At 42.7% G+C, this 17,243-nt stretch overlaps 1 protein-coding gene and 1 long non-coding RNA gene across 6 annotated transcripts in view; one reads left to right on the top strand and one right to left on the bottom strand.

Moving 5' to 3' along the window:
* ADAM23 (ADAM metallopeptidase domain 23) overlaps window positions 1–2,059 on the bottom strand; it is a 206,878-nt gene extending 204,819 nt beyond the window's left edge. For all 5 annotated transcript variants that reach the window (XM_081577941.1, XM_081577944.1, XM_081577945.1 and 2 more), the window contains exon 1: window positions 495–2,059. In XM_081577941.1, coding sequence (XP_081434067.1) covers window positions 495–708 — 214 coding nt within the window. In that variant the 5' untranslated portion in view covers window positions 709–2,059. The remainder of the gene's footprint in view (window positions 1–494) is intronic.
* On the top strand, window positions 1,032–12,016 carry LOC145541458 (uncharacterized). Its single transcript, XR_014079032.1, has 3 exons — window positions 1,032–1,209; window positions 4,696–4,870; window positions 8,245–12,016. It is a non-coding gene; the product is annotated as an uncharacterized LOC145541458 (long non-coding RNA).
* Window positions 12,017–17,243: the final 5,227 nt, after the last annotated feature.

Raw genomic sequence — 17,243 nt, 5'->3', positions numbered from 1 at the left:
ATCTTAATTGTTCATGATAATAACAAGTATTTTGAGATATCCCAAGCCAAAGGTTTATAGCCCCGAAGTTTCCCTCCCCCACCTATAATTCCAACAGCAGTGAATAAACCCACTAGGCAATCTAAGAAGATACATTAGCACTGTTCTCATCACATCCTCCCTCATTCGCGTTCAGGCTCCACCACCCGAGAAAAAACTTGCTCCCTCGCTGCATCTGCCGTCCACCGGTCTCCCCAAGTTGCACAGAAATCAATTAGGGACCCCGCATCCACTAAATACCTTCCGGCAGTCATTTAGTGACTGCAACAGAAATGGACTTCAAAAAGTGAACTGGAGTGAACGCGGGTTTGGGAATGAGAGAGGTGGACAGGCAGTGAGGCTTGGAAAGGCCGAGCCCTGGACGTGTCTGGAGCGCACGGTCCCGCGCGCCCTTCGCTTTCTTCTGCAGGACCCCCTGGGCAAGGCAATGCAAAGGGCACCGGGGCCATACCCACCGCTGCGTGCAGCAGCCCCCCAGGCGCGGGGCCGGGACGAGGCGGCGAGTGGAGGCAGCAGGAGAAGGACGAGGAGCAGGCGGCAGGGAGGCGCGCGGGCCAGGGCGCGGATGGGTGCCGGGGCGGCGGAGCCGCCGCGGGGGCCGCTGGAGGCTCGGGCAAGGCTGCAGCCCGCCAGGGGCGGCCGCCGGGAGCTGTTGCCGGGTGGCTTCATGGCTCATAGCTCCCGGACCCCGCTTGGTGTGGCCAGCGAGAGCGCGGGTCTAGGCTGCAAGGGAGGTTGCGGGCGGAGCCGGTCACGCCGGCTCGGCGCGCATGGTGCGGCCGCGGACAGGGGGTCGAGGCTAGGGGCTGGGCGGCGCCCCCTCCCTTCCTATCCTCTCAGCCCCTCCCCGAGCGGCCGCTGAAGAGTCCGGGGGTTCCCAGTCGCTCCGCCAACTTGGAGCCTCCCCAGATGCTCCGCCCTCCCTGCGGCGGGCGCGGCAGCTCCAGCGAATGCGGGGGCCGAGGATGCTGAGGCTGCGCGCGGACGCGAGTGGTGCGGGCGTGCTCCCCGCCCTCGAGAGCGCGCCCGAGCGCGGCTCCACGTCCCGATGCTGATGCTGATGCTGATGCTGATGCTGTTCCCTGGCAGGGGACGCACTGCGCATGCTTTATTATGGAAGAGAAAGAAGAGAGGAGGGGAAAAAGGCAGCAGAGTGATGCAGCATCAGAGGTGATGGTGGCACCTCCAGAGGTGGGGGCGGGGGAGAGAGGACGCTGGCAGTCAGGGATTAGCCAGAGGGGAAAAAAAGAAGAGTGTGGGGATTTCCTGGGCAAAAGGATATGGAGGAAACAACCATCCAGAGAAACCGACCTGCCTTTTCCACCGCCCCAGACCTTACATACCCGCTCCTAGTCCAACCCCCTCCTTCTAGTGTAAAACTTAGGCCAAGCCTTTCCTTCTCAATCCTTTATTTATTTCCTTCCTGCAAATATATATAAAGGATTGCAGCCGGGAAGGTAAAAATAGCGCTGCTCCTCATTCAGCTCGCCAGCAGCGCCGGGTAACTAAGACTCGGAAGCACGCTGGCGCGTGGCGGGCTGGCTGGCCCAAGAACGCTCAGAGGCCTTGCAGAGTCAGACTTCGGGGGCAGGGATCCCCCAACTGGGCTCTCCGTCCTGGCCTCTGTCGCCCCACTAGTGCCCAGGGGATTTGTGGAAAGCAGATGGAGCTCAAAAGTTCAGAAAGGATGGCTGGACGTACTGGGGAAGGATTTAGAAATTCTGGCGGGGAATAAATACGGAGATTAGAAACCGAGCGTGTGGCAGCTATCTTGGGAAATCTAGCATTTGTCAACCCTGTGGGTGGGCATGCATCGGAAGGACGCATTTCAGATTTTGAGATCTGGAATGACTTCTGCAGAGAAAAAGAGATTTCTCTCTCACCGCTGTAAAAAATACGGGGGAAAAAATAAATGCCTGAATTGAATGGATTAGCAGCCACTAAATCCGATGGTTTCCAGTTAGGGCCTGTGGCAGATTTCGGCCCCCAGCTCCCATAATACAAGCACTCATTTATTCCCCCTCCCGATGACAGTCTGAGTAATAACAATAGTGTTTTTCTCCATTATGTGTATTTTAAATGGAGATAATAACATCCACTTTGGAGGATCAAGAATTCCACAGTTAAAAAAAAAATGATGTATAAAATAGCTAGCTAGTTGGAAGCCACTCGATAGCACAGGGAGTTCTGCTCAGTACACTGTGGTGACCTAGAGGGGTGGGATGGGGGAGCAGTGGGAGGCTCAGGAGGGAAGGGATTTATGTATACATATAGCTGATTCATGTCCTACAGCAGAAACTAAAACAACACTGTAAATCAATTATACTACAATTAAAGTAATAATAATAAAAGAAAAGGTGTGGGTATATTGCACCATAGGAATGACAGGACTCTGTTGTTAGCTGTCTTCTCCACCTTCACTTAAAAGAGAGGGAAGAGGGGGAGAGAGAGATGAGACACACCCACAGAGACCAGAGATCTCAGAACTGTTGGAGAATTGAACACTAATATTAGCTCTTCCTCTCTGTATCAGAGGTAGGATAATTTGTTATCACACATTTATTAATGTGAACTTGTAATTAATGCTACCTCCCCCTAATGTGGGCAGCAACAGTTTTCCTTTTGACTCAATTTGTGTCCCTAGAACCTAGCATGGTGTTTGTGGCCCAGAGAAGGCTCTCAGAAAATATGCCATGAATGACTAGACCAGCCGGTGGTGCCCATAGCAGGAGTCACATGGGGCAAGCTGATGAAAACACACTCACCGCCCCACAGTTCCTACTTGCAGCCCAGTGCTCTTGGGAGTATCTCCTCAAGACAGGCAGGTCCTGGTCAGGTTTTCCCAATTTATATTTGATATAACAATATAATCCTGGAAAAGGGTTTGGGCCAAAGGAGGTAGACAAGGAATGAGAAAGAAAAAGGAAATGAAGACAATGGATGCCCAGATGCAAAGTTCTTTAAAAGATATATCTTGCATTCGAGTGACAACCTCTCAAAGCCTCTTCCAATAAATAAAGTCTTGAGTCACCCTGGATCAACTGCACACGCACCTGTCAGCAGACACCATCCCACAGACTTGAGAAACAGAATAAGGACTGAATCCCATTTCTAGTAAGCAGCAAGATTTAAAAAAAAAAAAAAAAGATGTTGTCTTTTGTACTATAATCCAAAAACTGAATTTATTTACAGAACTTTGATGCTTATAGACTCAGCTGGAGGCAAGATAATATATCAGTAAATAAAACTGAGTCAGAGAAGGAATGAGTCACTCAGAAAAAAAATGTCCCTGGAATTTGACCTTTAAACTATATATTTAAGGGTAGGTTAAAAACAGAATCAAAGATTCTTTAAGTGGTTAATTTGTTTAATTTAGTAATATCCTCACTAGGTAGTTTGGAAGTTTTATCATTAGAGAGTTTATTTCTAAACAGTCTCCTCTGCTCTCATAATATTTAGTAATCGTATCCATCACCACCTACTGCTTTGCTCTATATTCATGTCTGTGCGTATCATCTTTCCTCTGTCAAAAAACACTGAGACCTAGGCTGCCTCTCAGTCATCCCTGATCTGCAGAGCCTAGATAGCACCCAGAATAGGGTCAACACTTGATAAATGTATATTGTGGGTAGGGGGCTCTCACAGGTTGGAGGGAGGGATTCAGCAAGCTGAACTGGAATGAAGAGAGGAATGTACCAGAAATTTGAGTGCTGTAATAGCTCTGATTGGGCTTCCCAGGAGGCACAGTAGAAAAGAATCCACCTGCCAATGCAGGAGATGCAGGTTGTAGGTTCCATCTCTGAGTTGGGACAATCCCCTAGATAAGGAAACAGCAAGCCACTCCAGTATTCTTGCCTGGAAAATCCCATGGACAGAGGAGCCTGGCAGGCTACAGTCCATGGGTCGCAGAATCAGACATGACTTACCAACTGAGCATGCAGTAGCTCTGGATAGATATGTGCGCTGGACCCCAAGAGCAGCAGGCACCACTAGAGTGGCTTGGTCAGTTTGGTAGATGGGGAAAACTGCTGTAGTTATAGGGGAAGGCAAGCAGCCAGAAGGTCCACGGGAAGAAAATTACAGCAAGCTATATGGATACTAAGTGAACAGGATGAAGGAAGTGTGCAAGCAGTGTCCACGAAAGATAGCTGTGCTGCTCCCCAAAAGTGGTGCAGCTAGGCTGGTGAGGGAAGATGCCCGAAGTCCTCTCTCTGCTATCATCTGCAGCAGGGGCCAGAACCAGACCTGCCTTGAAACTAGCGAGAAAACTGGGCCTGCACAGGAGCAAGTAAAAGAGTAGAAATATTAGATCTGGAAGGCATCTGTCTCGACAGGGCTGAGATTCCGGGGGAGAAGGCAGGGAAAAAAAAAAAAAGATCACAGAAGAGGGGCCTTGGAAGATGCAAGCAGGTGAAAAAGTAGGACAATGTAGCAAGGCAGATTCACAAGAGCAATTAGAATGGAAAAAGCATTTGACCAAGAAGCCAAGGTCAAAGACAGCGGGTGGCAAATTGGTGGCTAGTGATGATATTGAAGAGAAGTCTGGGGGAGGGAGAGCGAAGGAGCAAACAAGGGCCAAAGGGTAGCGGCTCTGATTCAAGAGCCGAGATTTCTGTTACAGCATCTGCTACAGGAGGTTTCTCGTTCTCTTTTTAGACTGGCTGTGAAGACTGATTTTACAAGTGAGAATTAATGCTTCCAAGAGAAGAAGTGTGATAAGAAAAACAACTTTTTGTTTTTCTGACTTGCTGCCTAGGCATTTGACTATGAAAACCCTGCTCACGCCAGAGTCTGAACATTTAGATGAGGACTCAACCTTCGGATGCCCACCGTAAGCTCGCATTTGCTTTTTCCCCTGTACCTCTTCAAGTAACCACCTAGGGTTAAGCCAGTAAAAGGTCAGTGACCTCTGCCCCAACCACCTCATAAGGGATAGATGCTTGCCACACTCTCCATCTCCTGCTCATTTGTGACCTGAGACAGAGGACTGCCCTTTGCCCAGCTCATTACTCCCCCAGCTTCTGAAATCTCTAAGTAATAAATCTTGTCTCTCTGCTTCCTTTGTGTGGGTTTATAGAAACTGTGCCTTCAATCCAACTGACTTAACTGATTACACTTTCCCAAAGTGGGAGCTCAGATAACTGAGAGAGAAACTTGCCTGCCCCTGTGAGTGACTTGTGCCCCCTCACCTTTCAGCAGGTCATAATCTGCATGTTCTTAGTTCAATATCCCAGCTCCAGCATCTCAAAACAAGACAATGTACTTCTTGATAAAAGCCAAAGATGAGTGAGCTCTTTATTGGTACTTTCCACGTGGTTCTGGGGTCAGCGAGCACTTTCTCTAGAGATTCATATAGTAAATATTTTAGGCCCTGTATGCCATATGGTTTCTGATGCATATTCTTGGTATGTTTAATAACTCTTTAAAAAATGTAAAAATCATGCAGCCTGCAGGCCCTAGTTTATCAACCTATCATTTTTAAGGTTAAATTTTTTCATCAACTACATTAATATGCTTGTGAGCGGAAAACATGTGCAACAGTATACATGGCTCTAACGCCAAAAGAACTAGCTGTTGATTGAACTTTACGATTTGTTTAATCAGCATGTAATTGCTTAATTTTTAATAGACATTCAACAGTTGAAGGGATTCCTAAAGAAAGAAGCATTCCTACATTTTGAGATCATTACCAGACTTAGAAAACAGAGGGAACTGTCAGAAATCATTTGCCAAAAAAATACAGATACAGAAAACATCCCAGACTTTGTTTTGTTTTGCCAAGATGTATTTTCTGGTGAGCAGAGAGATGCTGAATGAAGGCTACAGCTGTGACAAGTCAGAGGATGGACTAACACACGCAGTGACAACCCTTCCTGGAGGCTGTCACCATAGGTGCCCTGAGTATGTATTCCTCAAACTCAAACCTGAAGAGTAGCTGCAAGGCAGCAAGTACACAGCCACACAGGCAGCCTACAAATTCATGAAAAATAAGTCTGCAAGTCTGTATTAAAAACACTTGCTCGTTCTGAAGGACAGACCACAGCGGGACAATTTCAGAAGTCAAGATGTGACTTACTCTAACCCTACTGGGAAAAGTAAAAGTATTTATTACCAAAACTGCAATGGTCACAGACATATTTCTAATGAAATAGTTGAACAGACAAAAATGTATCCAAGTGTCCAAGTGTGAATGTATCTGAACGAAGATAACCACTGGGGACACATAAAATTTAGTTCTTAAAGGATATTATTTATACTAAACAAAGGTTAAGTATGAATTCCTGACAGAATAGGATACAGCTTTAAAACAGTTGACTTCTCTCCCCACTACACAAACATTTGACTAGTTTATCCCAATTTGCTGCACTTACAAGCTGTAGTACAAAGGGATAAACAAGTGTGTCGTGATGATTTGTGGAGATGATCTATGCTGTGCAAAACTTGGAAGAATTGTGTTTATTGATAATAATCACTGAGGCAACATGTCACTGTTAAACTCTCTCTGGGTCACAGAGCAACTTTTTGTGTTTCTGCAGTAGTAAATTGCCATGTACTGATTGGGGAAGAAAGTCCTCAACTATCAATACTTTTAGAGACTGCAAGTGAATTTTATCTGAAAGGGTAGAATCCCACCAACAGAATTAATGTACTAAAGTTAATCCCTACATTTACATAATAATAATACTTAAGCTCTTTAATAACACTTGCTTTAATAGTTACTGTGCGTTTATACATCACAAAGTGCTTTTGCATGGTGCACACTCGTGGTCAGTAGGGTCCAACTCTTTTTCAACCCCATGGACTGTAGCCTGCCATGCTCCTCTGTCCATGGGATTTCCCATGCAACAATACTGGAGTGGGTTGCCATTTCCTTCTCCAGAGGATCTTCCTGATGGAGCAATCGAACCCGTGTTGCGTCTCCTGCATTAACAGGCGAATTCTTTATCACTATGCTACCTGGGAAGCCTTAAAATGCTTTTATCTATTGTATTTTATTTGATCTTCAACTCTGTCACAGAGAGGACAGTAGTTACTATTCTTTTTAGGGGCTCCCTCTTGGATGCAAGGACATTAAAGACCTCTGGTTTTTGCAGTGATCCTCAATCCTGCCTTTCCATTCTGGTCACCTGGAAAGCTGAGTATTTAGAACCTTCAAGAATGGAGTCTAACATCAGTGTTTTAAAATTTCTCCCAGTTTAATTGAATGTGAAGCAGAGTTAAGATATACTAAGAAGAGGGATTTCCCAAGATCACACATCAGAACAAGATTAACACATCAGAGCTCGAATTGGAACCCTGAATTCAAGTCCTGCACTGTTCCCAAGGTCTTCTTCCCTATTTCTGCTTTTATAACAAGTTTACTCTGAACAAGGAAAGTTTAAAAAAAAGTACAATTGCAGCAGGATTTAAGAAAATACAGAATTAGAAAGCATTTGAGCCGGAAGTTATCTTTAAAGACATCTAGGATTTCAAACCCATTGTTGTGGAAACAAAGACCCAGAGTTTAAGCTTGTTACCCAAGGTCACACCAATCTGTGGCAGAAATGGGGCTGGATTCAGAGTTCCTCTTTCCAGGCTTTCCAGTACATTCCATTGTACTTTGTAAATAGTTTGCTTTTAAAAAATTGACTTGCAAAAGTCTTGATCAGTCTGCAATGTAATTCATTTTTAGTCTTCCCCTCGACATTGTTGTGTAAAGATTAAGAAAGATAGAGCTATGAGGTCTGGGCCCCAACAGCATCAGTTCCACTAAGCCCAGTTCAATAGTACGGGAGCACAATACAGTCTTGTATAGCAGCATGGAGGCACCTCAATATGGGGAAAAAAAAACTATGGGGCAAGGTCCCACACATCTTTGGAGGTAATACATCAAAATACAATACCTGTTTTTGTCCTGTTTCTCTTGTCTTTTGTGTCTCAAATATTCCCAAGGGACAATTTTCTCATCCAATGAGTTTCTTGTAATACCCTCAGTATATTTTAAGAATTCAACAACCGTAACTTCTTAAATCGTGGTTTAGGTAGTACCAAATTTGGTGAGAAATCAAAAATGAACACACATAATAATAATAAAAATAAAATAGTGCGTGCATGTTCAGTCGTATCCAACTCTTTGTGACCCTATGGAATGTAGCCCACCAGGTTCCTTGCTCATGGGACTCTCCAGGCAAGAATACTGCAGTGGGTTGTCATTTTCTCCTCCAGGGAATCTTCCTGACCCAGGGATTGAACCGGCTTCTCTGGCATCTCCTGCATTGCAGGTGGACTCTTTACCACTCAGCCACCTGGTAAGCCTCCAAAATAAAATAATAACAATAATAACAAAGAGAAAAAGAAAGAAGAGAAATTTTTATGCAGCACCTAAGATGTGCTAGATACTGTGTTAAGCACTTTAACTGGATGGTCTCGTTAAGTCTTCATGCAATTCTATGAAGAGCTCCTGTTCTTACTCTCATTTTGGCTGATTAGAGAACTGAGACTGGGGAGAAGTCAAATAACTAACTTATCCAAGGTCACATGACTACTAAGAAGTAGGGCTGGATCAGGAAGTATGTTTGCCTGATTCCAAAGAATAAAGTCTCAACCACATCATGATGAGTCACAAACACTGTCAATTTATCAAGTCTAATAATCAAATTCACCAAAAAATAACTAAAATTCGATCCTCTATCCATTCCACATTTAATCAGAAATTAATTTTGTTTGAAACTGGAGCTGAAAAACACTGATGCTGTATAATTTATTTGACCACAGCCTCGAAACAAACACCTGAAACAGTCTTTTCAAAGGACTTATAGCCCTCTGAAATCATGGCACTTGACTATAAATAGAATTTTTATTTTTGTTTTTGTCTGTTTAAAACCATAAACATATTGATCTACACACAGAATTGTTCTGAATTGTATTCCTTACTTCACAGTAGAGATTTTTTTAATACAGCCATTCTATACAATTATTTGTATAATTTCAAAACAAAACCTAGCTATGTCCAGATATTTAGTTTCCTAATTAAAATACCATTCCACAAGGGAGGGCCAAGATCCTTACTAGAGAATTTAATTTTTTCTAAATTTCAAATTAACCAACATAGGTACCCATTCAAGTTAGTTTAATTATAATTAGCAACATTTATTAATCTGCTCCTATCAAATAATTTCAGCTTTTGCCAACACATTAACACGTTCAGATTTCTAATGACTTAACAAAGAAAGCTTAAACCCTGATCGGCAGTTATTAAATATTTTTATTCTTTTGTTATTCTGAGGCAAAGGGAATAGCGAACAGCTCCTTAGATCATAGAGCATGCTTTGGTGCAACATTTGTCACTTACTATATTCTGGCACATGAGTTAAAGCTGAAATAGCTGTATTATTCCTGTAAGACTGTCATGGAATTAGACTATTCATGTCACGGATATAGACATAGCTTAGAGATAGAAAACAAGTGATAGAGACAATCACTTCTCTAGAAGGAAAAGATAAAACTCTAGGCTTCTCCTGAATCCAATTCTAATACTTTTTTGTTTGCTATTTTGGTAAATTATCTGAGGGATAGATTGCATGCTGAAGATGCCCTTGCAGAAAACATGAAGTTTTTCCATGTAATAAAATGTTTGGATGAACTGAGATAAACTATAAACAAAAATTTTTGAGGCTGTGTGACCTGGCCAAAAAAAAACTAAGAAAAGAATTTCATTATCAACAAGTAAGTTTTGGAAAAAGTAATCTAAACTATTTATATATCTACATAGCTATACATCCCACCTTCAAATATCACAGCACACATAGCGTATTATCCGTATCACAGCTGGCAGTAATACACACACACAAACACACACACACACACACACACACACACACTCCTGGACACCAACATGAGAGTTAGCCTGTGGAGTTGACTCTCCCTTGAATAAAACAACTTTATTAAAAATGCCAACAAAGCAATATTGATAACCAAATAGAAAATATGATCAAAATTACACCAAACTGTGATACACAAGTTCTATAAAGCAATTGGGCATGATTCAGGAAAGAGCATTTTAAAAGACCAAGCTGCTGTCAGATGAGAACAACCTGTGAAGATAAGAACCACATCATCTGGCAAGATAAAGAATGAGAAGGAATATTTTCAAAGACTTTAAAAGCATGAACAGTGTAGATAAGGTGAACATAAGATCCAAATCCTAAAATAGTTTAATGAAGGCAAGGCATCTGAATTTTGAGAGAGAAATTTTGAGCAGACAGGTAGTCCCACACATGGACCCCTCTTGGGAAATCCCCACTGCTGAAAACATTCTGAGAAGTAGGTTCCCATGATTATGTCTATATTTCATGGTCTTGCTCCCCCAGCTCAGTGTGGCCAATCAAGTTTTTACCTGAGATTTTTAAAAATTAAGACTGTTTTTTTAGAGCAGTTTAAGATTCACAGCTGGAGCAGCGAGCAGCCGAGAGGAGATACCCCACGTCCAAGGTCAGGAGCAGCAGCAGTGAGGAGACACCCCACGTCCAAGGTCAGGAGCAGCAGCAGTGAGGAGACACCCCACGTCCAAGGTAAGGAGCAGTGTCTGCACTTTGTTGGAACAGCTGTGAAGAGATACCCCACATTCAAGGTAAGGGAAACCCTCCTAAGACGGTTGGTGCTGAGAGAGGGCATCAGAGGGCAGATAGACTGAAACCACAATCACAGAAAACTAGCCAATATAATCACATGGACCACAGCCTTGTCTAACTCAATGAAACCAAGCCATGCTGTGTAGGGTCACCCAAGACGGATGGGTCATGTTGGAGAGTTCTCACAAAATGTGGTCCAGTGGAGAAGGGAATGGCAAACCACTTCAGTATTCCTGCCTTGAGAACCCCATGAACAGTATGAAAAGGCAAAAAGATAGGACACTGAAAGATGAATTCCCCAGGTGGGTAGGTGCCCAAAATGCTATTGGAGATCAGTGAAGAAATAACTCCACAAAGAATGAAGGGACAGAGCCAAAACAAAAACAACACCCAGTTGTGAATGGGACTGGTGATAGAAGCAAGGTCCAGTGCTGTAAACAACAACAAGCATAGGAACCTGGAATGTTAGGTCCATGGATTGAGGCAAATTGAAAGTGGTCAAACAGGAGATGGGAAGAGTGAACATCCACATTCTAGGAATTGGCGAACTAAAATGAACTGGAATGGGTGAATTTAACTCAGATGACCATTATATCTACTACTGTGGGCAAGACTCCCTTAGAAGAAATGGAGTAGCCATCACAGTCAACAAAAGAGTCCGAAATGCAGTACTTGGATGCAATCTCAAAAATGACAGAATGATCTCTGTTCGTTTCCAAGGCAAACCATTCAATATCACGGTAATCCAAGTCTATGCCCTGGCCACTAATGCTGAAGAAGCTGAAGTTGAACTGTTCTATGAAGACCTACAAGACCTTGTAGAACTAACACCCAAAAAAGATGTCCTTTTCATTACAGGGGGCTGGAATGCAAAAGTAGGAAGTCAAGAAACACCTGGAGTAACAGTCAAATTTGGCCTTGGAGTACAGAATGAAGCAGGGCAAAGGCTAATAGAGTTTTGCCAAGAGAACACACTGGTCATAGCAGACATCCTCTTCCAACAACACAAGAGAAGATTCTACAGATGGACATCACCAGATGGCCAACCCCAAAATCAGATTGATTATATTCTTTGCAGCCAAAGATGGAGAAGCTCTATAAGAGTCAGCAAAAACAAGATCGGGAGCGGACTGTAGGGAAAACCACTAGACCATTCAGGTATGACCTAAATCAAATCCCTTATGATTATACAGTGGAAGTGAGAAATAGATTTAAGGGACTAGATCTGATAGACAGAGTGCCTGATGAACTATGGATGGAGGTTCATGACATTGTACAGGAGACAGGGATCAAGACCATCCCCAAGAAACAGAAATGCAATAAAGCAAAGTGGCTGTCTGAGGAGGCCTTACAAAAAGCTGTGAAAAGAAGAGAAGTGAAAAGCAAAGGAGAAAAGGAAAGAGTTGAATGCAGAGTTCCAAAGAATAGCAAGGAGAGATAAGAAGGCCTTCTCAGTGATCAGTGTAAAGAAATAGAGGAAAATAATAGAGTGGGAAAGACTAGAGATCTCTTCAAGAGAATTAGAGATACCAAGGGAACACTTCATGCAAAGATGGCCTCAAGAAAGAACAGAAAAGGTATGGACCTAACAGAAGCAGAAGATATTAAGAAGAGGTGGCAAGAATACACAGAAGAACTGTACAAACAAGATCTTCACTATCCAGACAGTCATGATGGTATGATCATTAACCTAAAGCCCGACATCCTGGAATGCGAAGTCAAGTGGGCCTTAGGAAGCATCACTACCAACAAAGCTAGTGGAGGTGATCGAATTCCAGCTGAGCTATTTCAAATCCTAAAAGATGATGCTGTGAAAGTGCTGCACTCAATATGCCAGCAAATTTGGCTAACTCAGCAGTGCCCACAGGACTGGAAAAGGTCAGTTTTCATTCCAATCCCAAAGAAAGGCAATGTCAAAGAATGCTCAAACTACCACACAATTGCACCCATCTCACACGCTACTAAAGTAATGCTCAAAATTCTCCAAGCCAGCCTTCAGCAATATGTGAACCATGAACTTTCAGATGTTCAAGTTGGTTTTAGAAAAGGCAGAAGAACCAGAGATCAAATTGCCAACATCTGCTGCATCATCGAAAAAGCAAGAGAGTTCCAGAAAAATATCTATTTCTGCTTTATTGACTATGTCAAAGCCCTTGACTGTGTGGATAACAATAGGCTGTGGAAAATTCTGAAAGAGATGGGAATACCAGACCACCTGACCTGCCTCCTGAGCAACATGTATGCAGGTCAGGAAGCAACAGTTAGAACTGGACACGGAACAACAGACTGGTTCCAAATCGGGAACAGAGTACATCAAGGCTGTATATTGTCACCCTGCTTATTTAACTTTTATGCAGAGTACATCATGAGAAACACTGGGCTGGATGAAGCACAAGCTGGAATCAAGATTGCCGGGAGAAATATCAATAAACTTAGACATGCAGATGACACCACTCTTATGGCAGAAAGTGAAGATGGACTAAAGAGCCTCTTGGTGAAAGTGAAAGAGGAGAGTGGAAAAGTTGGCTTAAAGCTCAACATTCAGAAAACTAAATTCATGGCTTCCGGTCCCATCACTTCATGGCAAATAGATGGGGAAACAGTGGAAATAGTGGCTGCCTTTGTTTTTCTGGGCTCCAGAATCACTGCAGATGGTGACTGCAGCCATGAAATTAAAAGACGCTTACTCCTTGGAAGGAAAGTTATGATCAACCCAGACAGCATATTAAAAAGCAGAGACACTACTTTGTAAACAAAGGTCCATCTAGTCAAGGCTATGGTTTTTCCCGTGGTCATGTATGGATGTGAGAGTTGGACTATAAAGAAAGCTGAGCACCAAAGAATTGATGCTTTTGAACTGTGGTGTTGGAGAAGACTCTTGAGCGTTCCTTGGACTGCAAGGAGATCCAACCAGTCCATTCTAAAGGAGATCAGTCTTGAGTGTTCATTGGAAGGACTGAGGTTGGAGCTGAAGCTCCAGTATTTTGGCCACCTGATGTGAAGAGCTGACTCATTTGAAAAGACCCTGATGCTGGGAAAGATTGAGGGCAGGAGGAGAAGGGGACAACAGAGGATGAGATGGTTGGATGGCATCACCGACTCAATGGACATGAGTTTGGGTAAACTCCAGGAGTTGGTGATAAGCAGGGAGGCCTGGCATGCTGCGGTCCATGGGGTTGCAAATAGTCAGACACGACTGAGCGACTGAACTGAACTGAAGATTCACAGCAAAACTGAGAATAAGGTAAAGCAATTTTCCCTATGCCCTCTACTCCCACAAATGCATAGTCTCATACAGCTCAATATAAAAGTAATCAAACAGCCTGATTAAAAAATGGGCAGAAAATCTGCTTAGACATTTTTTCAAAGAAGACATTCAGATGGTTAACACACATGTGAAAATATGCTCAATATTGCTGATTATTAGAGGAATGCAAATCAAAAATTACAGTGAGCTCTCACCTCATACTTGTCAGAATGACCATCATCAAAAATCTCCAAATAACAAATGTTAGCAAGGATGTGGAGAAATGGGAACATTTGTACTTTGTTGGTGAGGGGATATGAATTGGTGCAGCCATTATAGAAAGTGGTCTGGAGGTTCCTCAAAAAACTAAAAATACATCTACTATATGATCCAGCAATTTCACACTTTGATGAATATCAGAAGAAAATGAAAACAGTAATTTGAAAAGATCCATGTACCTCAACGTACATAGCAGCACTGTTTACAATAGAAGTAACTCAAGTGTCCATCCGGAGGAGACTGGTAGGCTGCAGTCCATGGGGTCGCTAAGAATCAGACACGACTGAGCGACTTCACTTTCACTTTTTTACTTTCATGCATTGGAGAAGGAAATGGCAACCCACTCCAGTACTCTTGCCTGGAAAATCCCAGGGATGGGGGAGCCTGGTGGGCTGCCGTCTATGGGGTCGCACAGAGTCGGACACAACTGAAGCAACTTAGCAGCAGCAGCAGCAAGTGTCCATCAACACTTAATAAAGAAGATGTGATTTTGTTGTTCATTCACTCAGTACTGTCTGACTCTTTGCGACCCCATGGACTGAAGATGTGATATATATGTTTTATACACACACACACACACACACACACACACACACACACACACATATGTGCTATATGTGCTATATATAACCTATATATCACATATATGTGTGTGTATCTGTGTGTATATGTGTATAATCACACATATATGTGTGTGTGTGTGTATTTGTCTATTCTTGGACAATAGTATTATTGGACTAGCCAGAATTTCCACTGTGTAGAAAAGGAGTGGTGAGGGGGGACATCCTTGCCTTCAGTGGACTTTTCTTAAATAGGACCTAAGAAAAGAGAGTGGATCCCTCTCTGGAGATATATGGATCAGCAGCTTTGTTTCACATTCTGAAAAGTCAGAAATGGTGCCCATCCACAATGAGAAGCACTAAAAGGATCCTGACTAAGGAGAATAGAAAATTTGTTTTCCAAATCAAGAAACTTTTGAGAGTGAAAGTAGTGCTATTAATATTTAAACCAAGAGGAGAACTGGCATAAACTGGGATGTCTTGAAAAACCTCAGATATATGTTCCCCTTAGTTCTTGCTATAAGCAGAGAGAACAATGAGAGGAATCATGGCTATTCTTACATATTTTTTTAATGTATTCAATATTTGAGTATTGCAGAGGCTGGTTTTGAAAAAGAATAATATTCACTTTAATTGCTGTTCAGTTCAGTACAGTTCAGTTGCTCAGTCGTGTCCAACTCTTTGTGACCCCATGAATCGCAGCATGCCAGGCCTCCCTGCCCATCACCAACTCCCGGAGTTTACCCAAACCCATGTCCATCGAGTCGGTGATACCATCCAACCATCTCATCCTCTGTCATCCCCATCTCCTTCTGCCCCCAATCTTTCCCAGCATCAGGGTCTTTTCAAATGAGTCAGCTCTTCGTATCAGGTGGCCAAAGTATTGGAGTTTCAGCCTCAACATCAGTCCTTGCAATGAACAGTCAGGACTGATCTCCTTTAGGATGGACTGGTTGGATCTCCTTGCAGTCCAAGGAACTCTCAAGAGTCTTCTCCAACACCACAGTTCAAAAGCATCAATTATTCAGTGCTCAGCTTTCTTTATAGTCCAACTCTCACATCCATACATGACCACAGGAAAAACCATCGCCTTGACTAGATGGACCTTTGTTTACAAAGTAGCGTCTCTGCTTTTAAATATGCTGTCTAGGTTTATCATAACTTTCCTTCCAAGGAGTAAGCATCTTTTAATTTCATGGCTGCAATCACCATCTGAAGTGATTTTGGAGCCCAGAAAAATAAAGTCAGCCACTGTTTCCCCATCTATTTGCCATGAAGTGATGGGACCAGATGCCATGATCTTAGTTTTCTGAATGTTGAGCTGTACTAATGTTAATTAAACAATTAATATAGCAAACATTAAAAACAACAGCAATAGAAACAAGACACAGGCATACCATGTTTTATTGCACTTGGCTTTACTGTACTTTACACATGTTGCCTTTTTTCACAAATTGAAAGTTCATGGTAACCCTGAGTCGAACAAATCTATTGGTGTCATTTTTCCAACAGCATTTGCTCACTTCCTGTCTCTGTGTCACATTTTGGTCATTCTCACAATATTTCAAACTTTTTTATTATTGTTATATTTGTTACGGTGATCTGTGATCAGTGATTTTTGATGTTATTATCGTAATTGTTTGGGAGCACCACAAACATGGCCATAAATGAAAACAAACTTAGTCAATAAATGCTATGTGTTCTGACTGTTCTACCAGTTGGCCATTTCCCTGTCTGTCTCCCTCTCCTGGGGTCCCTGAGACACAACAATATTGAAATCGGGCCAATTAATAATCCTCCAATGGCTCATTGAGCACTTGTTCTAGTGAAAGGAAGACTTGCTATCTTTCAATTTAAATCGAAAGCTAGAAATGATTATGCTTAATGAGGAAGGTATGTTGAGAGCAGGTAAGCCAAGGGTTAGGCCTCTTGTGCCAAAGAATCAGTCAAGTTGTGAATGCAAAGGAAAAGTTCTTGAAAGAAATGATATGCTACTCCAATGAATTCATGAATGATAAGAAAGTAAATCCGCCTTATTGCTAATAAAGAGAAAGTCTGAGTGGTCTGGATAGAGGATCAAACCAGCCACAACATTTCTTTAAGCCAAAGCCTAATCCAGAGCAAGGCTCTAACTCTCTCTAATTCTATGAGAGCTGAGAAAGATAACAAAGCTGCAGAAGAGTTTGAAGCAAGCAGAGGTTGGTTCATGAGGTTTAAGGGAAGAAGCCGTTTTCAGAATAGAATGTGTAAAGTATAGCACCAAATGCTGATGTAGAAACTGCAGCAAGTTATCCAGAAGATCTAGCTAAGATAATTAATGAAGGTGGCTACACTAAACAGCAGATTTTCAATGTAGATGAAACAGCTTTATATTGGAATAATATGCCATCTAGGATTTTCATAACTAGAGAGGAGAAGTCAATGTCTGGCTTCAAAAAACAGGCTGGCTCCATTTTTTGGAACTGATCTAGCCGGTAATTTTAACTGAAGTCAGTGCTCTTTTACTAT

Source organism: Giraffa tippelskirchi, chromosome 3 (genome assembly GCF_054371585.1).
Source record: "Giraffa tippelskirchi isolate mGirTip1 chromosome 3, T2T-mGirTip1v1.2.pri, whole genome shotgun sequence".
Taxonomy (NCBI): Eukaryota; Metazoa; Chordata; class Mammalia; order Artiodactyla; family Giraffidae; genus Giraffa; species Giraffa tippelskirchi.
This window is presented reverse-complemented; position numbering and strand designations above follow the sequence as displayed.